The sequence below is a fragment of the Diorhabda carinulata genome, chromosome 7 (assembly GCF_026250575.1).
Source record: "Diorhabda carinulata isolate Delta chromosome 7, icDioCari1.1, whole genome shotgun sequence".
In the NCBI taxonomy this organism is placed as follows: domain Eukaryota; kingdom Metazoa; phylum Arthropoda; class Insecta; order Coleoptera; family Chrysomelidae; genus Diorhabda; species Diorhabda carinulata.
The window spans coordinates 17,010,387-17,033,231 of record NC_079466.1 but is presented as its reverse complement, the minus strand read 5'-3'; the positions used below and the strand labels follow the sequence as shown (position 1 = coordinate 17,033,231).

Genomic DNA, 22,845 nt, shown 5'->3' with positions numbered 1-22,845 from the left:
AAATATTTTAGGTAAGTTTTGTTCACGGTTAAAATTCCGAATCAGTTTAGGGACCGACACAGAATATGTGGTACCTATACAAGATATATAAGGTATCCATATATGTAATACTCCTACATCGACATTTCTCATGGGAAAAAAACGTCTCTACGTTACGGTGGAGACAATATTCATTTTCTCCCTCGTTCAAGACACTTTATCTATACTGTGCATGATTCATGTGCGCAAAAGATGCGGAGAACTAACTGAAGCGCCCGGAGGACAGAGAGAACAATACACTATTTTTTAACTTAGTCGGAATACCTTCCACTTATAGAAACTGTACATATAGGCGTATTACATATGCGAAGGTACCTTAAGATATGTTCTGTGTCGGTCCCCACACCGACCGATCAAAGTTATCAACCCGGGACACTGTTTACTACCAATACACCAACACTTACAGTGACAGACTCTGATGCGCTTATCAATAACAAGATTATTTTTTTTAGAAACCGATATGTATCTGTTTAATAAAAGTCAATTTATAAACTTCTACGCTCGCGACTGCATAGCCGCCCTCGTTCGAAGTGTAATTTATAAACACAAACGCCCGCGCTCGCGTTCCATGACCTAGCTAACGTGAAGTCGAACGTAACGCCAATGAGAGCGTCAGAGCGGGCGCGGACGTAAGAGTATAAATCCAACTTAAAAATGGGGAAATGGAAATAGGTAGTGGAAATTGGGTATAGCTATGAGTCACACTAACGCAGAACACAAGATACTAGTACCTATATTAACCATTTAGACACTTTAATTTCAATCGCGCTCTCGTTCATTTGGATTGGAATATTTTAATAGGGCGGTGTTTTTCATTTCGTTCTGGTCAATTTTTTTTCACTTTCTGGTTATAGTAAGTTTTTAATATATTTAATAATTTGTGAAAATATTTTTTGTAGGCAGTGGATTAATTTACTTGACAATAAGATATATAATAATATATAATAGGACTCCTGTTAGTATTCGTAGATTGTTCTTATTTAGGTTGAGAGATTCAGCAGATATTCTCTGGTTATATTTTCCCAGAAGAGCCTTTGCCTATCTCAAGTTGTCCCAATAATTGGTTTTGCTCCCATCTACCTTCTTTTCCAGTGCTTTCCCCATTGTTTTGTAGCAATAACACAGAAGGGCTAGTTTGCCCTCATTTTAGCGAGTTTATCAGCTATTTCATTTCCCTTCGCTCCGGAATCCATTGTAGGGGATCTTTATTTTTTTGGCCTAGCTCGTTTAATTTTTCTAGGCAATCCCAAACAGTTTGTACTTTACGTCTCTGAACAATGACATTCTAAGTGATGTTTCATCTGTCACACTTTCCAGTACTATGTGGAGAGAGGTGGGAAAGTTAGAATCACTTTTAGTGCAGCTGTTGGGCAAGCTTTCATGGCCCCTGTTGCACATATGCAAGCCAGTCTTTGCACCTTTAAGAGATTGTTCCTCGTGGTATTCAGACTAGTTCTAGTACCCCAAACTACAGCTGTTAAATACTACATTCCACAAGTTTCTTCACCATGCCCTTCATATTAAATGATTGCAGACAGTTTTCTGAATGTTGACCAAATGGTGAAAAGATTCTTGAATTTCAAAGGAAAAACCGCAAAATGGAATAACCGCATATAAATATCCGTTACAAAAAAATTACGATATTTTCAAAAATATGGAAAGCACATTTTTTTAAAAAGATTCTATAATATTCTATGCTGTTTTGTTTAAATAAAAAATTAAAACGTGACTATGCGTGACTAATTTTGTATCTCTACAAAAAGTTTACTTTTTATTATTTTTTCTTTGACTTGAATCTTTCAATAAAAATAAATTATATGTTAATATTAAACTATATACCAGGATTGCTTCCAACCATAAACAGATTCCAAATTTTTCTTTAAATTTATAACCTTAGACATTGAATGAACAAACGTCTGTGAAAAAAAAGAAAAAAGCAGAAGTTTCAGGTATATTTCATTTCACCTCGTTAAAACCCAACATCCCTTTTGAGGGATTCGTGAACTCTTGAAAATTTTAACTTTTGGCCAGGGTAAATAACTGTGCATCGTTCAAGGTCATAGCTCAAGACTTTTTCCACTACCTCTAGCACCACTATATTTCCACATAGATAATACAAACAGAACTAGTAAATGAAAATCGATCCCACGAAAATCTAAATATATTTATATTACGAAAACACAATCTATAAGTTAATTAATTTATTAAGTAATAATATAGGATAAAACCCTATTAAAATATAATATAAAACCGATTTTCGTATTTGGTTCTATCTCTGATCGCTATCAATAATTTCAGTTTTAATAACAGTTGATGCATAATCTATATTCATCCAACCAAAACAGTCATCATTTGTATCATCCGCAGTTGAATTGTTTGTTTTAATTTCGGATCTACTATCACTATTGCTTTTATCAACACTTTGTTGGTTCGAATCATTACTGTTACATGAAAGAATCTCTTTTTCAAAACTCAAATTATTTTCTTCTTCAATCTCTTTTTTAACATTGTATATTTCTTGTTTAATTTCTACACATTTGGGTGATTTATTATTATATAAAGTAATCGGTAATATGCCCGATCTAATTTGATTATTTATTTTCCTCAAATCATCATAGGTTGATGTGGTGGAGTTATTACACTTTTCTTTTTTAATGGTGACTAATGGTGCTTTTTGTTCTGGTTCAACAGGTACATTTTTCACTACCATTTCATTATAATCACTGTTTGAAGATTGAGGCTGCAATATTTTATTGGTGTTACCATCATCTTCATTGGTATAATTTTCATTGAGATTATTAGTACAGTTCTGAACTTTCTGGAAAAAAAAACAAATATATTGATATATAAAATCATCAGTTTAGAAGCTCCTGCTAATGTTCCAATTACTAGTAGAAGTGAATACAGAAGAGGTGGAACATATTATTTAATATACTATTAATAACAGACTGATTAAAAAAAGACATTTATTTTTTTTTCTTAAATATATCGAAAACATTATTGGAAATAATGAAAAGAAATCCTGTGAAAGCCACTGCCCTTAATATCAATATTAAAATATCCTGCATGAAAAATTTCCATTTTCCCGCTTGATTAACATGGTAAAGCTTGTTTTTTGACTTTAAAACTTTATAACTCTTTCTTGGTTCATCAAAAATGGTTGGTCAAATCATTCTCTTATATAAAATTAAACTCTTTGTAAAAAATCTCTCTTATAATTTTTCGATAAATTGACGCGCTTGTTATCAGTGATTTCTTCAGTATAATTTTGAAAAAGTACTTGTTAGAGTACTAAATACCGTGAAGTATGTCAAGATGCCCCAATTTGTGTTATACAGATTGACTTAAAAGTTTATTATAGCAGAGCAACATTCTGTTAGCAGGAAATACAAATAAGTAACAGTGAACGATTATAGAACCATGAATTGCCTTGAATTAGGACATGCAATACATTGATAAATGTTCATGCAATTGCCCCACAAAAGAAAACATAATTCTTCAAGTAAACATAAAACTTGAATTTTCAGTGGGTATTTTCCAATATCAATAAAAAAGAGTAATGGAATAAAAATTTAAAATATTTCAATGATTGTTGAGAATCATCAAGAGAAAAAATAATTTCAAAGCATAGTTGTGAATTTTATTGGACAAGTATAATTTAAAGTTTCACAGAAAATCATTAGTTTCGTGGAAGGAAATAATAAAACAGAAAATCGACAAAAAATGGATAGACCCAATAAAATATAGAAAGCAGTTGAAGAGGGCCACAAGGGGACCGTTATAAGGTACTTTAAAAAGTATATTGATTTGAGATGAGTTATAGGATACTTGCATTGAGATGACAGTGCCACGGTGCGTTGGTTAGGTCCAGAAACTACTTAATATAACCATTTGTTGTTTTTGGCGCAATGTACTTGATTTTTGTTTGTACTTATTATTTACTCAATATTTAATATTCAGATAATAATGGTGAAATAGTAAAAATAGTATTTCAGAATACATGTCATATTTGGGAGGGAATTTTATTCCAAATCCATAATAGAGGGAGGAGATAAGGTATATGCAGTTTTAAATTTTAAATTTAAATTTTAAATAGGAAAACAAAAGTTAATGGTGATTTAATTGTTACAAATGGATTATGCATACAATAGAATACTATTGCTTTAAGCCCCCATGAAATCTCAAGATAATTTGTCATAAGCAATTCCATATAAATTTTGAAAAATATATTTCTCATGTAAACAGGAAATATACCCGCTTTCTTCAGGTAAAGAGAATAGAATTATCCTAAAAAAAATAATTATGAAAACAATTTATATATATATATATATATATATATATATATATATATAGAGAGAGAGAGAGAGAGAGAGAGCTTTCATAAAATTAGACAATTGTACAATTTTAAATTGTCTAATCCATTCTTTACTTCTGTCAACAAGTTCTCAGTTTTCCCCAATTTAACTTTCAGCAAGAACTTTGGAATTTCCTGCTAATGACGAACGAAATATCAAAATCCCTTAAAAATGATGGAATACTCACTTCACGTTCGTCGCCGATTTTCTCTTCTTTAATCTGTCTAGGCTTATGGAGAGAAAATGCAACTTCTAGTGATCCCGGCCTGAATCTCGTCGTTAATTGAGTCGGTTTTATATCCAGTTCCTCATTTTCATCGTCTTCAGATGTAGGAGTATCTGACCTATAAACAAATAAAATAATTTATATTTATAATAATAATTTTCTAATTATTCATTTAATATGTAACAAAGCAAAGAAAGTTGTTAGCTAGTCCATTTCTAGACCAAATATACATTCCATTAACAGACTCCACACAAAAGGAAGTTATTAAGTCCACCTGTATGAATTTGATATAGGGTACTTGCATGGTTTCAGAACAAAATATTTTTGGATAGTTCAATTAAGACTTTTATTATATGTATATATTTTTTCTAATTCTTTGATCAATATTTATAGAGAATAAATATATTGAAAATTCAAAAATTTTATAGGTAGTTTAAACATATTAGTAAGGTCGCCATATTGCGTGACATCATAGGTATAAAATAAACACTGAACATTAATTAGGTTAAATATGCTTTTAATTTTTAACGTAACAGCAGACAACTGCTCAATGTTTTTATTAAACCTATGAGGTCACAACTAAAAACCAATAATAATTGTTTTCTTATGTAGTTGAAAATTGGAAACTTTTGCGATCTTCAATTAAATGTTTAGATATTTTCTTTTCACTTTTAATTAAATATTTTACTTTCTGGCTTTATTTCATATCAAGAGCTTATAAAATAAATAAAAAAATAAATACTTATTAAAAAATGAAATTATCCTATTGTCGAAATTGTATATGTTATGTTTATACCCATTTCTTAACATAGTGCCAAATTTCAGAGGTTTTTCCCATAAATATTGAACCTTTAATTCACATCTCCTCATTAATATTATTCTTTCGGTTGGTGTCATACTTCATAGCAATCCCCATTCAATTGAATAACACATTTTCAGAGGTGTTTGCACATCATAAGGTCAGTTTTCGGAGTTGCCTTCAGTAAATTCGTCACATTAATTTTGTAATCAAACTGCATCGTTTGAATGGCATTTCCAATCAGATGGCTACGTTGGTACTGTACAGAGAATAGCGACGTTATACAAGTTGGCGCTTTTTTAAATATTGGCGCCCAAGGTTCAATGAACCACGCTATCTTCACAATATATCAAATTAGCAGCTTATCATGATGCATAACACCTGCATAACAAAAAATTCAAAATTGTCTTGGCTTCTATCCTTCTTTGACATACTTTTTTTAATTGCACAGAGAAGATGTAACTTCTGCCAAGCAGCAGTTTGTAGAGACCATTCAATTGACTAACGTGTATGTCAGGATTGGGACGGACTGTAAGTAAATGTACAATGAAAACGTCGTGTCAAAATTTTTATTTATTTATCAATAGGAATTTTTTTTGTTATATGATGCAGTAACGAAATCATACTGTAATGGTATCAAATTGGAATGCACCTTGGATATTCTGTTATTTTGTTCTTGGATCATTATAATTCTTACATTTTTTAAAGTCAAATTTGCCGTGGTGGTTACTGTTTAAACTCATTTTTAAATTTAAGTCTTATGTTCAATTTTTTTCTTGTAAACAGCTATTTTTTATAAAGTTTGAATAAAGATAAATAAAAATAATTTTCTAATCTTTTGTTTAAAATTATTTGTTTTAATACACCCCAGGATATCAATTACGTTTCTGTAAAACTACGATACCAGTTGAGGGTTAAATATTAACATATTAACCAAAAAATTCTTGTCGCTTTGGTTAGTATAAAAAATACAGAGTATAATAGTAAAAACCTCCTCGTAATGTGGAATTGTCTAAGATTTTCCTCAGCCTGAATAATAAGAATCATTTAGACATTTAGACTTCTTCTTTTTGCTGTCTACATACATAAATACCTATTCGATCAGTTGGAACTATAACTTTTTATGTCTTCCAGAACCTCTTAAGTTGTACAACTCATTCAATCCAAAAAGGAAGTTATGTTTATAATGAGGTATTGAATATTCTTCTAACACTATATCATCACTCCTTTTCTCTTTGAAGTTTTGAAAAGGATTGTTACTATCTCTAGGTGTTTGATAAATATTTAGAACCTTGTTACCTTTTATATTTCGTTTCTTGGTTATCTGGTGCCCAATTAGATATATCTATATCCCACTGACTGCATTCTCTATCACTTTCAGGAACATCGGGAGTGAAATTACAGTTTTCCATAGTACTATAACTGTTTCCCACTTCAAATCGTTGACTCGCTTGTTTTGGTTCACCAGGCATTCCAACTGTGCCGTGAAGACGTCTAAATCTAAAAAGACACAGCGAATCAACAAAAATTCATTATGAATCATCTAAAATGTAATTACAACAGAAAATAATGCATTAAAACTTTATTTATAGATTTCAAAACAACCCTTATCATTAGTCTGCAATTTCTGAAAATTCACTGATATTCATGTTCAACATACTGTTTACCACCACGATTACACTGTTGGCTGTGAATGTTGGTGTAGTGGTAGTAAATAAAAAGAGAATAGAACATTGGAACACTTTCTATATACATCACTAAATATATTGTGTGACTGACACACAGATAGCGCTGCCATTATAAAATCCATATGACGTTTATGAAGTACCAACTTTGAAAAGACAATTGTTAAATTTCATGACGATTCGATTAGAGTGCTAGCAACTAACGGATAGACAGGAAACAAAGAGGCTGAATAGTGCATATATGGAATCAAGGTATACGACGAAGAACAGGTCAAGAATACATGACTTCGGAGAAAATACAGACTAAACAATTGCTCTGGTACGGACATAACATATATAATGTTTAGGCTGACCTAAGCTTGTGCGGAAGTTACTCCATTCTACATGTTCAAATCAGAAGCCACTCTAAATAGAATTAACTAACCAAATACGATAATAATAACGGTCAGCGGTCAGTTATTTTTGTAGCGGCTGCCTGTGGTTGGTGGCCCTGCGTGTGACATTTAATGCTGACATCTTCACTTACATTTTAATATGTATTTTATGTAATAAAATTGAAATATATTTACCTTACAATGAGACTTTTAGAATACATTTGTGATGAATGAGTATTCTGAAATGCCTCAATAGCATCATCTACAGTATGAAACGATACAAAAGCGTATCGTGTATACTTCATCTTTTTTGCATAACCGATATCTATTCGTTTCCTTTTGGGATACTTCTTTTCCATATCATCTTTTGTAACTTCTTGTGCTAAATTTCCTACGTACAATGTGAGAGGGTCAATATCAGACGGTTTAATATTCTGTTCGTCTTCTCTGTCTTTTTTGAATTCGGCTGATAAGTATCCAAGTCCGAAAGGGATTTTATTTAATTGATTAATCACCGTTTCTGGATCGGCCGATTCCTGAAAATTGATTTTATCAAATAACTATTAAAGGAAATCATATATCATCCATCAGCAGGAGCACAAGTAGTTCACCTTCATGTATTTTAGTGTTTAAAAATTTAAGAATGTTTGTTACCAACAACTAGTGTTCTGATTACTTTGATAAGAAACAGATAAGTAAACATGAAAAACCAAAATATAACAGACTTGTTGATCAGGATGAATACGGCCCCCATTAGATAATTGAGAGAAAGAGAGAGAGAGAGAGAGAGAGAGAGAGAGAGAGAGAGAGAGAGAGCGAAATACTTTATTGTCAAAAAATTGTTACAATTTGTAGACAAAAGCTCGTAAAAACTACAAAACAAACATAAAAATAACTAAATAAAGATAAAATAAAATTTCAATATACAGAAGAAAACCACAATGAGTAACAAAATTATAGGTAATAGTAGTAGGTGATAATTAGTATATAAATCCATAACAAAATTAAACCAGTATGCAGCATGCCCGGAATTAAATATTATTATTAGAATAGAAGTCGTTTACACAGTAGAAGGCATTTTCCAGTAAATATACCGTCAAATTATTGAGGAATTCGGGAAAAGATGATATCGATTTGATTTCAATTGGCAAGTGATTGTGCATTTTTTTTTGCATTGTAAAATATTGAGCTCTGAACGTGGAGTAGGTAAGTGAAGGTCGTGGTCCGCGTTCCTAAATGGATAGCCGTACTTTCTGAAATTAGAGAATTAGGCAAACGGATTCGAAGATGAATAAAGAAGGAAGGAACCGCTCTCGATTGTAGTTTGAAGATTTGCTCAAATTGAGTCGCACCAAACGTAACCCTATAGGGAAGGGCACATCGGTGATGGATAAGTTCAGTTCTTTGGAAACTGATCTCAGCGCAAAACAGGAGGACCTTAATTTTTTAGATAAGGCGGTAATATGTAACTCCCATTTTAAGGAATTGTCCATAACAAGCCCTAAGAATTTTACAGATTCAACGACGTCAATGGTGGTGTTATTTAATAAAAAACGCTGCAATACATTTTTATATGATCAAACTTTGGTTGTAGAAACGTTGAAACAGATAAGATTAGAATCGCACCATGATTTAAGGGTGATTAGGTCACTAAATATGGTCGTTATGTAGTGCCGTTGCTCCAAGTGAAACTAGTGTCATCTGCAAATAGAAATATTTTACCACTGATGTCGTATATGAACAGAATAAACAAAATAGGGCTTTGGGGCACTCCACATTCTATTGGCTTACAAGAAGACATCGTTGTATCAACCTGTACAATGACTGTAAGAGAATTACATGAAAAAAGAAACTATAATAAACAAAAAACGGAAAGAACTCCATTAAATTCAGACATTCAACTTATTTAAAAAAAGCACAATAGATAAAATAATTTCTGGAATGAAAATGGAAGATTTTATATCAGTAATGGAAAACTTTGAGACATAATATTTTTGTTATGAAAAATAAATTTTACTAAGTAAAACGAAATTGTATTGATAGACTGGTAGACAGTTGATGAAAAACGGTAATATCTATTACATTTATTTTATTAATTAGTCTGATATACACTACCATTCAAAAGTTTTTGCCCACCCCAGAATCCATTCGATAATTTTCAAAATAAAACACTTTAACAACTTTCTGTTTCATATTGTCAAACAAAGGTCAAAACGGTGTCTTGCAAACCAAAAAAAATAGTGTCCGTTATTTGTTTACTTTATATGTCGGCATGTTTATATTTGAATGAAAAATTTAAACATGTAACAATTACAAACTGTAGTTTCATTATTAGTATATTCTTATATCTGTTCTGTAGGGAGGGCAAAAACTTTTAACCGGTAGTTTATATGACAGGATCAAATCGTAGGGAAGATAACTTCTATGAAAAGCTATACAAGCAGCCTCAAGAAAATGGAAGGTTCATGATATCTCACAGTTATAGCAAAATTTGCTTTGTCGATGTGTCTAACTAGTATTCAAATAAAAACGAACAAGATTGAGGCATCAATGACAGTTACACCCTAGAAAAATACCGCATTTTTCTTGCTTACATTAAATGAGAAGTCATTTACGGCAGCTAATGCAAGATAATTCTCGACCGCTCACGGCAAGAATGGTAACGGCGTACCTTAAAAAGGTTGGTAAACAACTTGACATCTTTAAACTTGAAACATATGTTGAATAGATTGTGTACTTTGTGATACAGTGGTATTTTTCAAGCAACTACCGCCATCTCTAGGTCAGGCCTGGTAGTTCTGGAACCATACTCGTTTGTTTGCTGATTGTTTGTATTCATAATGGAAAATATATCTAGATCAATTAAAATGAACTTACTGTTAACGTAACAAAGCAATATCTGGCAGTAGACGGTTGTTGAAAATGTACTGATTCAATGCTAGTGTGAAAATTTGAAACTATATCCCTGTTCAATTCTAAATCTGGAAATTTAATTATTAAACCTTGTCTTTTTGATCTTTTATTGCAGTCTTTTTCTACTTCTAATGCTCTCTTCGCTTCTTCCATAGTCCAATCTCTTCTTTGAGGTACTACTTGAGACAAAGGTTTCTTCTTTTTCTTTTGTAGTTTTTTTTGAGCATCGTTACCTATAATATAACATATAATAACATATTTTATATAATAAGTATAACTTCAAGACAACCATCTAACCTAACCTAACCTAACCTAACCATCTAAGCTTAATTTAGAATCTTAACTCAAGGAAAAATAAATTTCCCAAATATTTATATATTTCAAAAATATTTTACTCAATACTCAGTCATAACCTAACCTTATTGCTTATTAATTTGAAAATTTTGCTATTTTCTGACTTCAAACACAATTGTAGCTAAATTTTTTAATAAAGTTACATAAATAATTAGTTTGAATACAATGCTAAGCAAAATGTTGACCCTTTGTAACGGATTTCTTATGTTATCTATAGATATATAGAAAAATTCAGGGAAATGCAGATACAAAAAAATTATCAGAAATGTGATTCAATTCGATAACGAAGCAACTATCAAAGTACTTCTTCATGGTTATTGATTCAAAGTTGACATGGTAGTGCAGTTTAAATTTTGACAAAATATGCTAGAATAACAGAATTTAGACTTCACAGAAACAGAAGGCGTCAATATACTACTTGATAGAAAAGAAACACAAAGTACCTTCCTATAAGAAGGAGTTTTGGAAAAGATAATAAAAGAGAAGTACACTAACGATGCCTTCCCGGGAAAAATCACTCTAAAACGTTCTTTTGAAAATTCGATGCTACTACGGGGCGCTGCTCAATTAATGAATCAAATATTTACTTACCATCAAATTTTCTTTTAAAATTGTTATGAACTTTAGAAAAAGAATGGCCATATAAAGGAGACATCCTGTTGTGAAAATTGTTCATTGCAATTGGAATTGGTGGTGACAACATTGAGGGAGGAGGCGGATTTTGAGGAGGGGGTACGGTTGGTAAAGGGGGAGGTACAGTTGGTAAAGGAGGCTGCCGTGGAGAAAAATGAGTGGGAGGTGGTAAAGGAAAAGATTTGGAAACGTCGGTTGATGAAAAAGAGTTCTGGCCGTGAGAATGCTGTGGTGTATTTGTTGAGTTATGGTATCTGAAAATAAATCATCAATATCACTTTTGACAAAAATTACCATATAAATGAATTTATATTTATTTTGAACTACTTTTTATCATTTCTTCTAATAATTCACTCATGATATGTTATTATTAGTTACGTCTGCATTTCTAAAACCAACAATTCATTGCATTAGAGCCTCTGGTCTGAATTTTGAAGGCTTTCTAAATAATTTTCAATTTCCCTTCTCCTTGTATGACTAAATTAATTTTCTCGAATAATCTTGAATAGTCAGTAACTTCAGAACTTTCAATAAATATTTATATACAGGACAAGTTATAGGGGAACGCAGAATAAACTAACAAACGGATCACATTATTGAACCTTGTTGTAATATATTAAAGCCACGAAGAAATATAGAAGTACTTCATCCTGAAGAAGGGAGGAAAATGTACAAATTTGACTGAATTATGAACTAATCCATCTTTCAGGAAATTGTTAACATTAAAATAACATATTAGAAAATAATTTTAATGTAGGTTATCTTTTGTTGTGAAGATAACAAAATGCTTGTGCTACAGTTTGAACAAATCAATTCGAAAAACTATTATTGCAATGGTAATCACCTTTGATTCAATTCGCTAATGAAACATTAAAACGATGTGATAGAGAACAATAGATTATTGTTTTTAATGAAGAAAGAATGTTCAATATTTTTCGAGGAAATGAATTTGAACAAGTATCAATACATTTCATAGAATTTGATTTCAAGGAAAACATTAAACATAGTATGAACAACTAAAAGAAAGAACTCAAATTTAATAACTGATAAAGATTGATTCTAATTTAATAGGGGTGGTGAAAAAACGACCCATTCGTGACATTAATGGCCCGATTGGCAAAGAATTATTGGGGTGAAAACTAGAAAATGCTATTAAATAGAACAAAAGTCGATGAGGATATGGAATTATCTCACTCTATAGTGTGTCAACAAAAAAAAATACTTTGAAAATAAGTATTCTGTGAATTGATAAGATTTAAATAAATTCATGATGTAGCAGCAGACGAGTGAAATTTGTTTGTTTGGTATGGAAATTTTTAAATATTTAAAACAAAATCACAGTTCAGTTCCTATCTTCTGCAAATAGTTTAATGAAGACATTGAGGAGATGACTTGGCAATATAGATTTGTCTCATTCTTTTTGACTAATTAAATTCTTTAAAGTGTTAAAATATCATTATAAAATGTAATTATAATTATAAAACGCTAATAAGCATATAATAAAAAGTATTAATCAAGTTGCTTATTTACATTAGACCACAATTTTTGAAACAAATTTGTTAACCCTTTATTAGGCACGCGGTGCTTCGTAACGTCTTTAGTTGCGCTTCATCTTAGAGATACATGAGAATCAAACACATGTAAAATGTCTAATAACAGTTAAAATTTGATTTATTTAAAATGGGGGAAAAGTGATGATAAGAAAAGGGGAGCATTATATCAATGGTACATGATTAGTAAGATAAACTCAATGATTCAAATTAATAATTATAATTCATGTATCGACTCCAACAACTTCATAACTGGCGAATCGATTTAGCTCAATGGTCCCTCTGGCTGCTGACCACAATATATTTCCATGTTTAAAGTATAAAATAGTTTGACGTCACTTTGACACAAATTTGTGATGTGTACCATATTTAAACACACAAATACCGCAACATCAACAAAAGCAAACTCTAAGTCATAGTACCCTAATAACCAACCACATATTGGACAATACACACCAAACAATATCCGATATCTGCAAAGCAAGTCATCAACTAGCGATGAAGAATTCCTTGGTGTTGATGAGAGTGAACAAAGTACTAGCCCCAAAGAAAACCCCTGGCAGGAAATAAAGAAATAATGAAAAATCAGCACAGCCAAAACATTGCCTGAAACAATTACAAACAAGAAGTTCAGTGCTTCAGCAAATGTACATAAGAAACCAGTCTAGAGAAAAACAATGCAAGAGGTAATCAAGATGGCGTCAACACCGAAGATATTAAAACACCATGACCTTCCCCAATCTTTGCCTATTGATTAATCAATTACAAGGATATGAAAGAAATACTTAATACAGTAGTGGAAAGCAAACAATTCACCCAAAGGAAGTTAATGAAAGTTATAAGGGATAATAACAATACATCATACAAAACCACCTAAACAAGAAAGTATTTGAACATTTGCACAACAAAACAAACACCAATTAAATCTGAGTTAGCCATAACATGACATAAGGTTAGGTTAGTAAGTAATGAGCTGCAAAAGTATAATAACTAAAGAACTATTAATTTTTTTGTCGATCTAGAAGGGAAAAAATAAATAAATAAATTACAAATATTCAAAACAGTGCAGTGCAGATAGAACCACCAACAAAAACAGAAGGAATCACACAATGAATGAGTTCTCAACAATACCGACATCCAGCTAGCTATAAGGAATGCTCGTTTTATCATAATCTATTAACGAAAACAATACAAAAAATCGACTGAATAAAATACAAGTCAGTTATGGGGATGTACGAGATGTAAGAAGCATTAATAACCTTCTACTGCAATAGACTAAAACTGCACACCAATTCCCTGCTCCGTCCACACTTTGCACCACCCCAACCAGGTAGAAGACTCAAAAGAAGCTGGCTCGTAGGCCTGAAAGATGGTTGAAGAGGTCTTATCACTGGAGTAGACCTCTTTATGAGCTTTGATTGCTAATAAAACGTATATATATATATATATATATATATATATATATATATATAAGAAAAAAATACTAGCCATACATCTGATAAATGACTACGTGACTGATGGAGGGTTTAAATAATATCTAAACAAGCAAGTTATATATAAAATATTTTCTCACCTGTATAACATCATAAGATAATAATTTTTTTCATCCTCATTCCCTGAAAAAGCACCATTTGAACTGGAAGAAGGTAGTGCTGGAGATGAGTTTTTTGTATATGGAGGTGGTGGCACATCAGGTTTAAAAGGTTGCACCATATTAGTCTAAAAAATAATACCATAGAGATTACTTTATTTTGAATTATGTATAGCTGCTGTGGTAGACTATTATTTGAAATCAAATCCTTTTTCTGTGCTAAATCCAGTTTCATATTTTGAAAAACAGCTTAGAAAGTGATCAAACTTCTAGTATTGCTACATGGTTCCAAACATGTATAAGCTCAGATCATTTTTCAGACAATAGAGATGCATCACTGATGAGTCTCTAACTTGTACAGATAGTAATAATCGAAAATTTTGTTAAAAATAAAAAAAAAGGATTCGGAAAATATGTATTATTCATCCTAAATTATTGATAGGCTTCAAAGTAAGTCCATTAGGAAATATTAAATTTATCTTGAAAAATAACACATTCATTAAATATGGTTCAAATAACTTTTAGTCTTTTATCAACAAAATGGGGAAGAAATTCAGTCAGCCCATTTCGGGAGATCAAAACAGAACTTAGGCTGCATATATTAATTTCATATGATAAAGATCAAAATCAATTTTATTATACAGTTTCACAAATTTCACGACCCACCTGCTTTTGGGCTCATTTGAATCCAATGTTTGACAAAACAATATCAAAACTGTGTTCTGTAAAAACTTCCCACTTTTTAAATGATGATCTATTCACACAATATAGAAATGGAAAAATGATTCCACTTATGGGAACTCTTATAGTACAAACTTTGAAAGTTGTTAATATTTTCTAGTACTATAGCAAAAAAGGGCATGAAAAGGGGGGCTACAGATGAGATTATGAGGATTCATGTCATGTCACCGAACTCTAGTATATACAAACATATATTATTTAAAGTAATAATTAGAAATATCTATGAAACAATAGATTTTACTCAAAACAATGTTCATTTGTATTATTATTATATAAAAAATTTAAGAACTATACTTGTTACAATGCAATAATCAAGATATGATAACTGCTGATATGTTCTTAAAGACAATTAGAGTAAGATGGAAGCCTCCAGCAATTTTCTAGAAACATCATCACCACAAAATCGTATTTTGAAGTAATGATTTCAGGTAATAACAATTTATAACAAGTATTTCAATTTAATGAAAACTAATATTTGTATGTTCGAATTGGTATTTTACTTGAGAAAAAATGGTTGTGATCCTTGTGATCAAGGTTTTACTTAATAATGGCAATAATTATAAAAACAAGAAGTATGTAGTATTTTGCTAACAATTTCAAGTAGTCACACTTCTGGATGTTATAAATATAAGAATAAATGAAACTATACTCTAGATATGTTACTTCAGGTATTGCAAAACTAGGTCAGTACTATTTGATATACAAAAAAAGCTACTACAACGTATTACTAATTATTCGGTCGTCTATATATTAATAGATAATTTCAATGTCAGTCTATTTTCAAAGATTTTACAATTCTCTAGAGTAACATATTTAGTTTATACTAGCTTTATTACATTATTTGGGAAAATAGATACTTCAAGATAATTACTTAATAATAGAAAATAAATATTTAACAATAAAATTGATTAGATTTCAATTGAGTTCTGATTGTTTCAAACATGAAATAAAATAATAACTAGAGCTGTTAGTAGATCATAAACCTTTATTTATATTATGAAACTGTTACCTAGATATTTCAATTCATGCAAACTTTATTAATTACACTTACAGTTTTGAAATTTGGAGGCGGTTTTGTGAACATGGCAGGATCAATGCATAATTTGTTATTTTTGTTCATTATGAAATGTATCTCAAATTTTCCAAAAAATAAATTCACCTTGATATAATGAAAATATTTACACTTCTATCAGGGTTGACAAGTGATTGACTTTTCAGGATTGCCAATTTTAAGTTGTGCTTTGTTTTACCATACACTGGATTGTTTTTTGTGTATAAGTTGGAGCGAACGAGTAGGTCAGTCCATAGATAAAGTTTATGTTTTCGTTTCTAAATCATCTTGACTTTAGGTCTCTTCTGTTTCAAAATTAGTTTTTTTTTTAATAATTTTTGAATGATAGATAAAATTGGCGTTTCGACTTTTCTAAACTAATTTTGAAACAGAAGCGACATAAAATCAAGAAGATTTAGAAACATAAACATATCAAAAGGTCCAAGAAATAAGAAATTAAAAAAAGTTTTCTTGATCCCAGATAATCTAGGTAGGTATATAACCATAAATGTAATACTTCTATATGGACAGTTTCTATAAGTGTAAGCTGTTCCGACTAAGGAAGACAGAATGGCAAGGATTTCTCTATCCTCCGAGGTTCCAGTTCAGTTCTGCGCGTTCTCAAGCATGCGCAGTATAGATAAAGTATCTCGAACGAGAGAGAAAATTGTCCATATAGGAGTATCATATATGGTGTCAATATATGTAATACTCTGTGTTACATATATGGTTATCAAAGACACTCCCACAAAGGGTACAATCCACTAACCACTCACGACAATCACGTTCACGACCACGACCACGATCTTCTCGTTCTACTTAGTCCAGAGCGTTATAATCGTACACCAAAGTGAAATGATTTACAAAGAGTTTTAAGCGTCGAGATAAATATTGACGAATGGCAAAACAGAAAAAATAAAGCGAAATCTTTAAGAGGTTATATTATAATTTGTAAATTATTGATTTTTTTTTAGTGGAATGCTTAACTGATTTACATTAAAGTAAAATGAAAATATCTTCTGCGGTGATAGTAAAATATTTGGTGGTGCGTCACAGGAATGATTCAAAAGTACTTATGCTTATCCCATACCGCATCAAATAAATGAGATAGATTCTCATGGTTGCAATCTGCGTTGCTTGAGTTTTGAAAATTCCGTTAATTTTCTTAACGCTCACTTTGACCCATCTCTTGACAAGGGTCGTCGTGAACGTTAGTCATGACGTCATGAGTGGCGTTCTAGTCGCGACCACAACAATCGTAGTGGCTATGTGGAACGCCCAAAAAAGTATTTCAGGCGCCATGAACACTTACTGGATGCACCCAAAGCATTCTTTGTGTATAAGTCCTTGGGTAGGTGATATATTTTGAGGTCTTAGTAAAATCGATTAACGTAAACTATAAATGTTAATAAAATAGTTCTATAACAAATGCATAAATTTCACGCTGAAGTAAATCACAATGAGTGAGTAATGATGGCTATTACTCATTCGGATGAATTATATTATTGTCTATGCTCATGATGTGTAATAACCGGTACTTGCGAATAATAATATGAGGAAAAAAAATACAATTTATTAATTTGAAAAATACGCAAGTGTGTTTATTACTTTCAAGCGAGTTATATACAAAATTGTCCCCAAGATCCCCACAACGCAATAAACTTTTTTCAAATTTACATATTTTGAAATTAAAAATTTTTCTGTGTTTCCTGTGTCTTGTTAGTTTATGACAGGTATATTTTCAAAACAGAGGCTATTTTGGTTGCTTTTATGTAACTCAACAAGTGTTAAATTAAGTGGTGGATGTGAAGGTACTTTGTTTAGTTCCTTTTCAACGTCATTACTGTTGTGACAAAAGTTTCAATTTTATCCGAGGACGTACTTTAAATTATCGACAGTTTCTTGAATTTTTTTAAGAAATTGAAAGTGACTTCTACGAAATTCATAACACTGAAGTGAAATGGTTTAACATCGTTTCAATATTTGCTTGATGAAGTAATATCCATCGATAAAAGTAAAAAACTACTTAATTCTCCTGTATTACAAAATAACACTTGGTCAAAACATGTTTTTAGATATCGTAAAATATTTCAATGAACTAAATATAATTTGATTTTCTTAAATATAGTGCAATATTACATTCTGAATTCCAAAGAAGATTTTAAGATTTCAAAGCTATTCATTATATTCATACAAAAGTTATTTTATACGAAAATACTCCAGGAATAGATATTTTAATTGTTTATTAAAAGGAGGATACGCCTATGAATTACGAATGTTCCATCTTTTCATTACTCTCTCATTCATAAAAATAAGCTTTATTTAATTTTAACGTTTGATGTTTGTCTTATCTTTTTATTAATCTATATAGTATTATATTCTAAAAGGCAATATACCTAAATATAAAATTGTAATAACTATGTGTCATTATAAATAAATTTGTGTCATTAAGGTATAAATAAATAAGAAAATAAGATACATATTTCATTAACTGATTTTTTAAATGACCTTTAATTTAATATAATAGATCATATTTCTTTCTTCTATAATTATTGTTCCTATGTACATCTAATTAAGGCAATTGATTATTCCTATTATTAACTGTCGAATTTCTTTGTTTAGATCAAATTAAGCTCGGTATGCGTGGATTTCTATTGCCTAAACAATGAATAAAAATTATTAAAATAATGGAAAAATGTTTTACCGTCATCGCGGATATTATTTTTTTTTTATTTATTCGATAGTAAATTTTATTGGATTTTAGAAAAAAATCACGCAAACCACTTTTTCTTGCCGGAAGGGTCTGGCATATCTATTTGAAGTGTGAGATGAGGGCTAAAATTTCTCCATCATGCCGGAAACTCTTTTTTTTTTATTTATTCATTTTTATGTAATTTTTTGAAAATATCTTGGTATGCGCGCTCAAAACTTGGCGGAAAAATTCCGCTTATCATCATGAAGTGCATAAACTATATTAGCATCTACTCCAAAATGTACGATGTTCAATACATATATTTTGGAGTAAATGCTTTTTGTCGAATTACCTTTGTTACATAATTATTATGATCCCATATAATATAATAATTTTGTTTTTTTTAAATTATTCTTGTTGGTAAATGTTTTTTTTCCATACATAATATAGTTTAGTACAGGAGAATAGACTATATAGTCTCCATGGTTTCTATGTATATATTTATTACTTTCGGCATTTTAGAAGGTACAAGCTATTCTGTCCCTTCAGTTTGCTTTACCTTCAAGTGTCGAATGTTTCGTCATTTCGTTTTCTATTTTGGATAGAAGTGTTGCATCTTTATATTTTTGAATATTATCAACTCATATTGTTTTCTTTTTGTACTGTGTCGTAGTGACAATTAATTCAGTGTGTTGTAGTTTGTGGTGAAACATTTTAATATCTTCCTGTTTCCTTATTGTAATTGCAAAATGAAATGTTTTATTTGCAATACATCTACTAAGGAGAAGATTATTCCATTCTCCTTGAAAGAAGAATCTTTTAAAAAATGTCAAAGTGTGCTACGCTTCAAACGAATGAAAAAATTAAAAGTATGCGGATTTAAGTTTAAATTTAAATGATTTGAATAATAACGGCTACCATCTCTCGTGTTAAAGGAAATTTACGCCTATACCAGTGAATTATAGAGAAGAATATGAATTCTTGTCAACAAGTAATGTATTTTCGGAAGTTTATTTTATTTGAATTTTTAAAAAAAGCTAGCATCGCGATTCTTACTCAGGTAAATAAACTCTCATCTTTCTCAAAATTGCTCCGGTAGAAAATTTTCAAGTATGGCAAAATACGACATTCCTTTGTACCTTTACTTAATAATAGGTCTAAGAGGGTCGTCTAGACCGGGCCCTGACGTGTAACATACCTGGAAATAGTCCTTTCTTCCTGCACCTATAAAAGCAATTGTTTAAAAGAAACAAGAGGACTGACTAACTCTGAAATCTAAAAGTGACTGTTCACTTTTAGTTTCCGCACATTTCAAGCAACGAAAATTTGTATTATATAAAATGTGGTTTCTAAACTTGTTTCCCAGGATCAAATATTATTTTTGAAAAAGTTTATCTTACAATAATTATTCAACAGTTCATTTTTAAAAGAAATAACAATTTCTCGAAAAAAATTATTTAAAATTCTTTAATGTACAGCTAGAAATTTTTCGTATAACAATCATTTTTGCAAGAATAATAAATTTACCTAAAAAATTAATACGAATATTAAAAGATATTAAGATAAAAAAGATTTTAGAAACGAAAGAAAAACAGAACATTTGAACATGAATGATTATATTCAGCATACTATATAAAATACGCATTCTTTCATACATTATAGGGTGAAAATCTTTATCCTTTAGCCGATATTGTTGAAGATATTCCAGGTATGACGACGGCTATTCTTCTGATTTAGAACGAGAAGGGGTTCGTGATAAGTTTAGAAAAATTTTTATAAACGTTTCACAAATAATGACGCGTTTGAAATATTTTCAATAATTATTTTCTCTGATTTTAATACTCTCAACATCATAAAAAACGTCATTTCATACAAAAATATACAATTTTATATGATTATTCATAGAATCAACCGAGTACTTCACGTGATGATACTGCAGCAGAACCAATTGAAGTTTCAGATGATCAAGAGGAAAACAAAATAACCGAACAGAGCATAATATAATCAAGAAAACTTGTATTTTTTGCGGGTGTTGGGGAATAAAAAAACGTCGGGGATACCCAGTTAAAGATAACAATAACTTGGTTAAGAAAATCAGAGATACGTTGCATGTCCTAAATGATGAAATGAAATATAGAAGAGCAATAGCAGAACAAAATGAAGAACATTCTGAATCTCAATTGTGGTCTGAAAATCGTCAAATCCATCATCAAGCGTTTCAGATATTAAAAGAGTTTTTAAAGGAGGAAATTGTAGAAAAACAGAACATCTTATATGCTGATGTCTTCACGCGGTATAAAGCTTTATTGATTGAATTAGCTGCAGAACATGAAATAATTTGTGATTTTAAGAATGATCGAATGGAGAATTTACAAGCTAAAATCATTAATATGATGATGTTTTAGCTACTGAAACAACCAAGGAGCATAGCTACTGAAAACTTATTTATGAAAAAAACTTGAGATTGGATCATGACTTGACAGAAAAATTAATTTCTACATCATCAGAAAAATACAAACTACGCGATATTGCTCTCTTCGTCGTGATATATCAAATGTAAGGACTAAAAAACCACGGAAAATAGATTCGACATATCACAAAAGGAGATTGTGATATTCCAGATTCATTGCAGTCCTTCATTTATCATTTAATAAAAGGTCCAAATTTACGCAGGAAACTATAGGATGAAGATACTATAAGAATAGAATCAATATGCAGCGATTTGAATAAATTTGAATAAAGGATGAATAAAGCCAGCAAAGCATATAAGGATCATCATTAAAATAATTGACTGGAAGTAAACAAATTTTTACAATATTAAATGAATACGGCTATTGTGTGTCATATTCTATAGCTGAGGAATTAGAAACAGAAATGACTTACACTGCATATGAAGAAAATAGTATAATCCCAGCAGGCATCATCCGAGATAAAGATTTATCATGTCTGAGAGGGTTGAATAGGAGATGAAAGTTTGTCAAGTAATATTTTTTTTCTATAGATATATATTTTATATTTAAGCTAGAAATTTAAAAATACGAAAACTTACATCAGGATTTTGGATTATTTCACTCCCCAATTTGATATAAAGGAAATGTTACTTATCAGCAGACATAAAATGTCAAATTATTTTACCCTCCCAAAATAGAACTTTCTTTAGCCTTTGAGAATTTGTTGACTAAATAACACACAGTAGTTAGAGATAATTTCCAAGGTATTTAATTTGATTTATTTTCTCTGACATTTCAAGTGACCTGTTATATTTTTGGAATAATACAGGTAAATAAATAGAAACCCTTCAGAACAGAAGGATGGCTACCTGTACCTGCGATTAGTTATCATTTGAACGTGAAAGGTTCAACTTGAAAGTAATGGATATGAGTGGAAACGTGTTATTTTTTATATTACTTGCAGTATTTCTACTGGTAAGTTTGGAATATTTTTTAATTAATTAGATTAACACACCACTCATATTGGACAGAATCCAGCATGAGGGGGGATTAAGATTTCTGTTGCCTCTAAATTTGTTATTCACAATCACGTGAAGCAGTTTATTGGTTATAAATTTATTAATTACGATTATGGGGGGCAACACATTGTAAGGACTGTCATGCATTACTTAAATGGAATCAATATGTAGATCTTTGTGTGGCTACTGTGCAGTCCTGATTTAAAGCCAATAGAGCACTTTTCGGCCATTCTAAAAACATAAATGTGGTCTGTAGTACTTCCAATGTGCTTGAATGAGTTAAAGAGTGTTGTTATCTTAAACAGAAAAACATTCCTCAACACACCACCTAATCTTTAATACCAAGTTTACTACGAGCTCGAAGGGGTACTAT

The 22,845-nt window shown here is 30.7% G+C and overlaps 1 protein-coding gene across 1 annotated transcript; it reads right to left on the bottom strand.

The window, feature by feature from the left end:
- Positions 1–2,184: 2,184 nt before the first annotated feature.
- LOC130896758 (uncharacterized) lies at positions 2,185–16,480 on the bottom strand. Its single transcript, XM_057805055.1, has 8 exons — positions 16,312–16,480; positions 14,502–14,647; positions 11,337–11,632; positions 10,356–10,624; positions 7,674–8,014; positions 6,719–6,919; positions 4,582–4,738; positions 2,185–2,857 (listed from the first exon to the last, which is right to left on the bottom strand). Exons 1-8 carry the CDS (start codon positions 16,378–16,380, stop codon positions 2,309–2,311), a joined length of 2,028 nt encoding a protein of 675 aa, XP_057661038.1. The 5' UTR covers positions 16,381–16,480; the 3' UTR covers positions 2,185–2,308.
- Between the last annotated feature and the right edge of the window lie 6,365 nt (positions 16,481–22,845).